The 10,779-nt window shown below is 37.5% G+C and overlaps 1 protein-coding gene across 1 annotated transcript; it reads right to left on the bottom strand.

Annotated features, from left to right (window-relative positions):
• Window positions 1-1,099: 1,099 nt before the first annotated feature.
• On the bottom strand, window positions 1,100-4,361 carry LOC102809593 (uncharacterized). The gene is made up of 2 exons (XM_006825820.3): window positions 3,294-4,361; window positions 1,100-2,615 (listed from the first exon to the last, which is right to left on the bottom strand). Exons 1-2 carry the CDS (start codon window positions 4,126-4,128, stop codon window positions 2,200-2,202), a joined length of 1,251 nt encoding a protein of 416 aa, XP_006825883.1. The 5' UTR covers window positions 4,129-4,361; the 3' UTR covers window positions 1,100-2,199.
• Between the last annotated feature and the right edge of the window lie 6,418 nt (window positions 4,362-10,779).

Here is a 10,779-nt window from a genome sequence, read left to right on the forward strand (position 1 = left end):
TGGGTCAATAACTATAGCTCATCGTACAAGTAGCCGTGCTTGTTCAAGTGTAACATTTGCAAAATACTGAGCACAAGTGTGATTGTTACACTTCAATTGTTGAAACAACACGGCTACGAGGTGTGATTAACGACTTATACCACGACAATCCGATGAAAACGCGAAGACAAATTGTCTACTTTGTATGGATCTACCAATCAAATTACTTATAGAGTAGAGTTTAGAGGTACTACGTACCAATACGAAATTCGTGGTTCTAAACCAATTGGTCATCTTTTTAAATAATTGACAAGTTTACATGTAAAGTTCAGAAATGTCAGACATTAACAGTTCTACGAATTTACAAACCAAAATTGTAGTTCTTATTAATATGTATATGAGAAAAGAACTGTAGCGATAACTAATTTGCATATGAAAACAACTGTGGTCACGGTGATTACGCATCTGCTTATAGAAAAAAGCTGTGGGTGATTACAAATCTTCATAAAAACATGTTACGACAATTTATCACGTGGCCAAGAGTGGTATAATATGAGAAATACAAAAAAGTACACTATGATATAAATTATTTTACAAGTATAACAGTAATATATTTAGATGTTGTTTCAGTATTATTAAAATGTCTCAATCATAAATTGTGTCTGATACTACCCACACGTGAATTGAATGGAGTAACAACAATTGCCTGCGTCGTGTGTGAGACAAGGAATGGGGTAACCTCAAAATACATACCAATGGGGATAGGGTTCCCGTCAATCAATCGTTAATACTTGGGTAACACTTGTTAATACTTTGCTTCAACATATGTGTTACGAGGTGGGCATCTCATCCATAAACGCTTGAAGCGGTGGGATTTAATCTACGTAGGTGACAATGACTGTGAGTGTAGGCTTATTCCATATGTGTCAAGGGATGGAGATTTTCTCTAGATATAATTCAAAGGGTGGGGCTTTTTCTATATATGTTTCAATGTTGAGTGCTATATATAGGGGTAGTGGTTGGGAGGGGGGCGTTGATACAAGTATCAAAGGTGGGGTATGGGTTTATATACACGTCATCAGCATTTGTTTAGAGAGAGATATGTGAAATAAACGCAGTGGATATTTCATTTTTTTATTTGAGCATTAACAATGCAACAACATAATATAATTAAAATTCTACTTGAAAGTACAAAAATAACTCTGGCCAGTTGTTCCATTTTTCGCAGATTAATATGTCACTGACAGCAAATGAAACAAATATTGGAATAATATCACGGAATCTTCTACGTGAAAAATGTACAAGTTGAACGAAAAAGACATATCAAAGATAGTTCAGCCCACGTGTTAATTAATATAATTTATCACATGAAGTCTAAAATAAATTAGGACACGCCACGTGGTCTAGTTCGTGTGCTCAGACTCGCCACGGGACAGTGGAACAACGATATATACATCATCACCATATACGTTATACATGAGCTTCGAATTATTTTAATTCATGGTAATATTTCAGACTAAAATGCAATTAATGTTCGCCCAATAGGTTTGTTTTGATAGAGGTGATCAACACCTAAATGAAAAAGAGAACACGTTTCACCCAAGTATAAGACATGTCCCATAGAAAAAACAAACAAACAAAAAAACATAAATAACAAGAATAAACAATATACACTTTAAATCGGTCAAGTTTTAATTGATCAACTGTATCTAAAATATCTTGCCATCCCGAATGCGAAACTATTTTATATTAAGACAAGATAAATAATGAAACAATAAATTAGATGAATATTATGTACATAGACAGGAAACAACTCCATTGATCACCTGCAGAGACGGCATATACTATATACGTGGTTACTAGCGCAGACAATGGTCACCTACACAGACAAAGTGAGTTCCGACAGACGCTGATCGCCGCGCCACGGCATACTGTTTGAGTACTATCGCAAACAATGGTCACCTGCACAGACGGTGTGGCGTACGATTTTAGTTCCGGCAGACACTGGTCGCGGCATCACGGCATATACTGTGTGCGTGCTAGCGCGGACACTGATTGTATTTACCCTGTTATGTTCGACAATGTAACAGTTAATACATTATTGTTCACCCAATTGTCGATTTTCAAACTACTCAACAGCGCCCTCTCAAGTCGAGTCACACTATGTTAGTCATATTGGTAACAGGAGTCTGAGCGCCACCAAACTAAGGAAGGCTTTCATCATTTGCCTGGATATAACAGCATTCCATTAAATGTGCAGTAATTAAAATCGTTGCCATAGAGGGCGAAGTCCTCTGAAGGTCCAAGCATGAGCCAAACCTGATCACCGACTTTCAGTGACAGCATTGCACTCTGGGACTGCATCACCTTCCGGTCGCTGGCGTCGGCTGTCATACCAACCACTGGCTCGTCGTTCAACATCAGCGCAACTCCAAGATGTTTGTGATCGTAGGTACGCATATTGTACGAAAAATAATAAATTCCCTGTGTCGCACAAGTGAAAACACCTTCAGCTTTATCCAGTCCTTTTCCTTTCCTCACCAAGTCTTGATCAAATGTGACTACTTGAGGACCACTTGCGTTGCCTAGTAACGGTGTGGTGCGGATGAGAGAGAATGCGACCTTTTTGCCTTTTGCTGAAATTATGACAGACAAGAGAGTAATTATTTGTTATATGAATTGTACTTGACATATTCGTTGAAGGTCATGGAGATCATTGTGTGGGTGGGTACATTTGATAATAAACAATCAATCCAATAAACGGGTATGGTACGGGCCATCTCTCGTTCACAGATGAACAAACACTCAAAGTGAAAATGTTACCATGGAAACAATAAAGCTTTAATTATATAAAGTCAAATATTTATATAGCGCGGCCACTAATGAAATGGAGAAATCGACGCTGGCTTGTTTAAATAGTATAACGTCAATATAAAAAACTATTCTGAAATTGACATAGTGAAACGTGACTCATGGTGAGACATCGTCTCCATGCCATATGGTTGTTAGGTTCCATTAACAACACCAATTGAAAAGCGCCGAATTATCACCTTTTTCTACCCATGACACCCCCCTCACAAACAGCGTTCAGGGCGCATACATTGTTTTGGAAACGTTTTAGCATTAAAACAAAATAATCTTTTCATTTGGGGGATTGTGTATAAAAAATCGCATATCTTACTAGCACCCATGTGCTCTTTCGAAAAACAATACCATGATTATGATCACGATTCCACGTTCTGCCATGATTGTTTAATTTATTGTTCAGAAACATTGCGTCGAAAATGATAAATAACTAATCTATTTGAACTTACATTTTTTAGTTGTTCCCCTTGTTATTCTTGTAATGCCCATTGGTGTATCGTCTCTGTATACGGCAGATCTACTTTCTCTGATGTGCTCAGCGATTGCTCTCAGAAAAATACCCCTGGGACGAGGATGTTCGCTTGTAACCACTTGCTGCTCTGTTCGGTTATTGTCATCACTCGATGATTGCACAATATCATACCGTACATCAGTGTTGCCCTTTGATGTACTGTCTGTCTTTTCCTCTGTCACGAGTTTCACGAGCGCCTTGCCAATAGTTGCCATGGTTTCTTCCTCCAGCGTTTCTTCTTTTCCTTCTTCACTCTCTAGTGATAATCTTTTTTCAATAAATAAATCGTTTTTGGCAAAACTTTTAATAAGGTCCAGAATGTCGTCTCTACTCACACTGTTTATCCAATCTTCAATTGCTATGTCTCCATTAACAGAGTCAATGGATGCCACACCGGAACTCCTTGGAAACTGCAAAAAACGCTCGCCGCTTATTTCATTTACCTTTTCTTCCATTTTGCCTGCTCTTGTTTTGAGGTTTTCTACATCGGTTGCTATAATGGGAAGGCGTTTAGCCGTGGAGTGCAACTGATCAACTCGTTCGGTCTGGCCTATCACTGTTGCCCGTAGAGCCGCATTGCTCTTAAGCAACTGTTGAAAAGACTGTTCAAGCGCCGAGTATTTCCTTGTGAGGTCGTCAAGTTGTTGAATCAACAAATCAGACTCGTTCCGTCGGCGGTTCTGTCTTCTGTTTAACTTTCTTAAATCAACGCTGTATGTGCTGAGAATACAACCCATACAAATTAAAACGAGAATCCACGACGCTGCTGCCATGTTTCCAAGAACCTTTACAGTGTGATGTGCTGTGATTCGAATCGCTTCTTCAATTGAACTTCTCTAGTTGTCCCGTCGGCTATTTAAAGTTACAAACTGTTTACATTACCGAACGCGTCAACATATAAATGTAAAAATAGGCATCATTTTTTCCCGGATGTCCCGTCATCCCGGGTAGAGCGCCAGAACATGGATGTTTATAGGACAGACTATTTATGGTGCGCAGGCTGGTCGCGTAACGTGATTGAGGTCAGTTTTTTTACATTTGAATGACGTCATAAATACGTTATAGATGAGTTAAGAGTTCTCAGACAGGGGTGACGGAAGATTAACGACGCCTTCTGAAGGCGACATAAACTGAAGGAAGTTCACCAATAAACGGCATTCTGTTTATTTATAATAGTCTTAATTATCTCTTTAATTATAGACCTGGCGACTTAATATAATTAACATAGCAGAATTGGCATCGACACACTGGGAATGGACTCGTCTAATATCACGCTCTTCCAAATGTACTCGTACATTCATCATACGCATCATTATACCCTCTCATTATCACACCAATACGGTTCGCCGTTTGGTCTGTGTTTTCATTGTGAATATTGAATGAATGTGCAACATTCCAGGCATTACACCGGTACGATACAAAACTGGCACCGGTATTAACAAGAAGGAAATATTGAATGTAGGTATTTGTCCATAAGTTCGTGACATACATTCCGCCCATTGTGTGTGTACAACAAAGATGTGGGTTTGCCGCCGGTAATACCGTCAAAAGGGAATTGCTTTCTTAAAAATATTTTCCCCTGGAAACCGTGCCTTCAATAAACATGGGGAGTGTGACACACACGTCTGCACACCTTTCACCGACTCCAGTTTGTCCACCATACCGACAGGCATCCTTTCATGCATCAACGCAGATGAACAAGAAAATGTGGAAATAGTTTGGTAAACTGGTGTGTAACTTGAATGTTCAAATTGTCTACCTATCTTTATGAGAATCAAACCCCTGGATTGTTTGGCGACAATAGCCAATACCCCGCGTTTAGTGTTATCCTGTAGTAGTGTGTACTATGCGGTAGAAAGTAAATTGGCTTATTGGCGAAGAATAGCGAGTTGTGCCGATGATTTCCGAGCCGAGCGCACTCACTTGAATAAAGAGCGGCCAAGCCACAGGGTTTCACATTCGATGATTTGCAAGTAAATTTTATGACGTATTTACACGATGAAACTTGCGTTTTCAAACACGGTTTTACTTTTTTAAGTCGTTAATTTGCGCGCGTGTTGGGTTTATAAATTTGTCATTTCGTAATAGATTTTGACCGCAAGCTAGCTCGTAGTACGAAGATATAAACGTATTATTTTATAATAGCATATATATCACTCAAGGAAAGTTATTGAATTGTAGTCGTATTTACCTGCATTCACTCTCAGGTATATTACGCTAGTTATTATGACAGTCGGATCACAGAAACGCACTGTTCAAAATAACTCCATGTTGTAGCTGTATTACACACATGTTTATGTCAAAATGTAAATACAACAATCTGGAAAACATTACCCCGTAGCAAATTATAATTGAGACGTGCGCACGATGATAAAATCTTTATTGGTTGCGCCTTTACGGCGATCCGGTGACGGTTAGGGAGTATACATAGTTGTCGAGAGCACGCGGCGGAAGTACATTTTAGTTATTAATCTCAGTATCAATAAGTTATACGCCTACACTGCTTGCTTTACTTGCAATGGTTTTAACGTGTTGAATGGCGGCACCACCGCTGACGTGTTGAATAGTGCACCGCCGCTGACAGGAAAGCGGGGGAGAGACAACTTCGCCTTAAATTTAGCATTGTGTGTCAGGCATAATGGCTAGGTCTGGAAGTACCCAGCCTAATTATTGTAAACGTCACAATAATACGTACCCCGTCGTGCATGGATGATTTTCCTACTCAACAATTTAAATTAACAATTGCATACAATTCGAGAAAGTAATTTCTATATGCCAATAAATATTGACAGGTGTGACATACCATATAAGTTAATTTTAAAGGCGGGGTATTAATGCCAATTTTAAAGGCAGGGTATTATCGATGCACTTTATTTGAAGGAAAATTACAGCGACAATAAGAGAACCCTGTGAAATTTGGATGTACGGAAAGAAATATTGAAATTATTATACTATTGAAATTTTATAAATAAAATAGATAGTTTCTTCTCGTGTGTCATCTCTCACCGTGATTATTCAATGGAATCCTCACCTTTAACATACTTACAACGATGAGAACCCACAGCCGTTGTGTAAAATTTATCGCTGACGTAAACTGGGAACTCCAACGCTTACTTTCCTTCTACGTGCATGTTTCAATGTGAACACGTTGCCTAGTATGGAATAACGCATTACATACCAATGTGATGTGACTAGGGAGTTAATCGCACACCATTACAGTAGTTTACGCGCGTTCCGCATGCCGCGGTGATCGGTGGTATGTTCCCTTCCCAAGGGGGTGATCATTGGAGACACAACAAACACCTTCATTCATTCCCTATCTGACAGGGTATCAATCAGTTAAATGTGTGTATGTATGTGTTTAGGATAATGTGTTTTAAAATAAATGTCTAAAGAAATACAACGTCTACTCACAAATATAAGCCTACTTTTGCACCAAGAAGTCCATATTCTATTTATAAACTCAATCCTTCCACGTCCACTTCCAAGGCCGTCTACATAATATTTCCCCATCAGTGTGTACATTCAGATGTGTACACACTGCAACAAAGATGGTGAACTTTTCTTTTAAAATTAAGATTTTGGTGGTTCTTTTACTCTTTTACGCAGTTTTTTAAATGCAGATACGAATATAATTAACAGACTCTTTGCCAAATTGGCACATTCTAGAATTATTCAGGTACGTGAATTGCAAGTTCACCATTAAGCTCATAGAACCAGAATGAAGAGGGGAGTAAGACCAAGGGATGCACTTCTGTGTACGCACACAAAGAAATCACTTTTTGTTTGCCAATTTTTTAAATGATTATCCAAGAACTTTCACCAGATAACTCCTTAAACAACATAGAAGCTGTTAAAAGATGTGTTAGTTGGTATGCGTTGTCATGGGTATATGTGGCATATATGAAGTGATATATATATTCATTATAAAGATTGACCTGGTTCACACTTTGTCCGCGTGCATATTTCAAAAGGATGTTTCTTTCCATCGAATAATTGTGTAATGTAAATTTCATTATCCAGGGGAGGGTTGGGTCATTGGGGATTCGCTCAGCAGAATTGAAACTAAAAATGTAATTTCATTACGATTCGTGGAATCCCGATTTAAGGTCATATTATTAATGACACTCCATTTGAATTTAGCTGGCGTTGTTCTTAGAGGAAACTATTTTCACTCAGTGTCAATAACATAATGGTTATAACATCATTATTGCATTTAATTGTAGCTCTACGGTTACCACACTGTTCTACTTTAAATGTATTAGTAGGCCTCGAACGTCCCAAAGTGTGGAAGAGAATACAAGACCTACCTGTCTTATTAAAGAAAAAAATCTTTGTTGTCATCTGACTTTTTACACGGGAATAATAAAGTTCATTAGTATTATGTGATGTACGATTTTATACTCTTAGAAAGCTATCTTCGTGATGCACAATCAGACAAAGTACTCTATTTTCTTTAACCTCGGAATAACACGTCACCAATTTAGCGCTGGTTTACGAGGTCGCAGTTGACCGACTTCACACTGACGAGACACACAGTAGCATTTGTGTCTCGATCGGACGTAGGAGTTCATTTCCCCCAGAGTAGGGCAATAGTTGTTTTCATCATTTAATATTTAGTTGTCAGAATTGTCCGTAATCAATGTTTAAACGGAACTTACCACATCCATGTTCTGTATTTATAAAGCACAATACGAATGACCTTTTTAATGCTTGCCAAAATGAGCCATATATGCCATTGTCGCAATCACAAAAACACTACTCGGAAGTAACGAGGTACTCTCAGTAAAGTTTTGACATCTGACGAGACTTTTGTGAAAATTACAAAAAGTCGTAAACGAAAACCTGATATTTGAACAAACGCTGTCTTGCATCTCAACATCACGTCTATAAATTGTTTTCTTTGTCAATAACACTACAGGGCGTCTGTTCTGTGTGTTCGTGTGATATACTGTGTCATGATATTTCATGTGTGTCAAGTCAAAGTTACGCACACAAATGATGTACAAATAATTTTCAAATAATTATTTAAGACGTGGAGAGTATTACTATGTCAACTTAGAAAGACTACGTGTGTCATTTTGCAACACGACCTCAGTTATCAAACCCATGATCAAAGAAATTCGTGTCACAATTGTTTCATCATGCTCATACAAGCATATTCGAGGAAGTTGGAATAACCAATAATTCCGAACGATACGCAATGATGGGACGTATGGCAAGATTGATTTTGAATTACTGCCCGAAAATCGGATGTTGTTGAAGTGAACAGACATCGGCTTTACCAAAGATTCACCGATGAACTGACAATCTAACACGAAATCAGCCTATCCGATGTCTTAAAAGTAGTTCACAGCCATGTTAAGATTCATCGAATGGTTCAGTGTTACAACTCGTGCAACCATAGTACAGTGTGAGAAGTTACGTAACCGTATATGGCGCAGTGAGGGTTTACAATTAACGTAACCACATATCATACCGTGTTACACCTTACATAAACACATATGGCACTATGAGGGTTTATAACTTATGTAACCATATATAGTACAGTGTTATAACTCACGTAACTAAATGTAGTACAGTGAGGGTTTACAACTTACGTAATCATATATGGTACAGTGTTATAACTCACTTAACTAAATGTAATACAGTGAGGGTTTATAACTTATGTAACCATATAGTACAGTGTTATAACTCACGTAACTAAATGTAGTACAGTGAGGGTTTATAACTTATGTAACCATATAGTACAGTGTTATAACTCACGTAACTAAATGTAGTACAGTGAGGGTTTATAACTTATGTAACCATATATGGTACAGTCTTATAACTCACTTAACTAAATGTAATACAGTGAGGGTTTATAACTTATGTAACCATATAGTACAGTGTTATAACTCACGTAACTAAATGTAGTACAGTGAGGGTTTATAACTTATGTAACCATATAGTACAGTGTTATAACTCACGTAACTAAATGTAGTACAGTGAGGGTTTATAACTTATGTAACCATATAGTACAGTGTTATAACTCACGTAACTAAATGTAGTACAGTGTGGGTTTATAACTTATGTAACCATATAGTACAGTGTTATAACTCACGTAACTAAATGTAGTACAGTGAGGGTTTATAACTTATGTAACCATATAGTACAGTGTTATAACTCACGTAACTAAATGTAGTACAGTGAGGGTTTATAACTTATGTAACCATATAGTACAGTGTTATAACTCACGTAACTAAATGTAGTACAGTGAGGGTTTACAACTTACGTAATCATATATGGTACAGTGTTATAACTCACGTAACTAAATGTAGTACAGTGAGGGTTTATAACTTATGTAACCATATAGTACAGTGTTATAACTCACGTAACCAAATGTAGTACAGTGAGGGTTTATAACTTATGTAACCATATAGTACAGTGTTATAACTCACGTAACTAAATGTAGTACAGTGAGGGTTTACAACTTACGTAATCATATATGGTACAGTGTTATAACTCACGTAACTAAATGTAGTACAGTGAGGGTTTATAACTTATGTAACCATATAGTACAGTGTTATAACTCACGTAACTAAATGTAGTACAGTGAGGGTTTACAACTTATGTAATCATATATGGTACAGTGTTATAACTCACGTAACTAAATGTAGTATAGTGAGGGTTTACAACTTATGTAATCATATATGGTACAGTGTTATAACTGACGTAACTAAATGTAATACAGTGTGGGTTTATAACTTACGTAACCATATATGGCACAGTGTTATAACTCACGTAACTAAATGTAGTACAGTAAGGGTTTACAACTTATGTAACCACATATGGTACAGTGTTATAACTCACGTAACTAAATGTAGTACAGTGAGGGTTTACAACTTACGTAATCATATATAGTACAGTGTTATAACTCATGTAACTAAATGTAGTACAGTGAGGGTTTACAACTTATGTAATCATATATGGTACAGTGTTATAACTCATGTAACTAAATGTAGTACAGTGAGGGTTTACAACTTACGTAATCATATATGGTACCGTGACAGTGTTATAACTCACGTAACTAAATGTAGTACAGTGAGGGTTTACAACTTACGTAATCATATATGGTGACTTGCATATCACATGATGGGAGCGCGGGCTTAACTCGAACCAAACATGTTAGTTGATTCTTCCCACCACATTTTATTACATAGTGGTGCCAATATATATCATTAAAATTAACGGGTGTTATTACACGCGGCTCATCACATTCTTAATTTCGATGTTTGCACCGTACCGAAAACTGTCCACCCACGTCCCAGTTCTATCAACACGCGATTCTATCATATATCGGCTATAATGTATCGAACAAATAGTCCCGACAACAGGCTCAACTTTCCACGCCGAAAAGCAAAATCTCTCACGTGCGAAGATAT

Source organism: Saccoglossus kowalevskii, chromosome 1 (genome assembly GCF_978046115.1).
Source record: "Saccoglossus kowalevskii chromosome 1, keSacKowa6.1, whole genome shotgun sequence".
In the NCBI taxonomy this organism is placed as follows: Eukaryota; Metazoa; Hemichordata; class Enteropneusta; family Harrimaniidae; genus Saccoglossus; species Saccoglossus kowalevskii.

Coding starts and splice junctions, on each gene's coding strand:
- LOC102809593 (XM_006825820.3), bottom strand. CDS start 4,128: ATGGCAGCAGCGTCGTGGATTCTCGTTTTAATTTGTATGGGTTGTATT. Junction 2,616..3,293: donor AAGGGGAACAACTAAAAAAT/GTAAGTTCAAAT, acceptor TCATAATTTCAG/CAAAAGGCAAAAAGGTCGCA.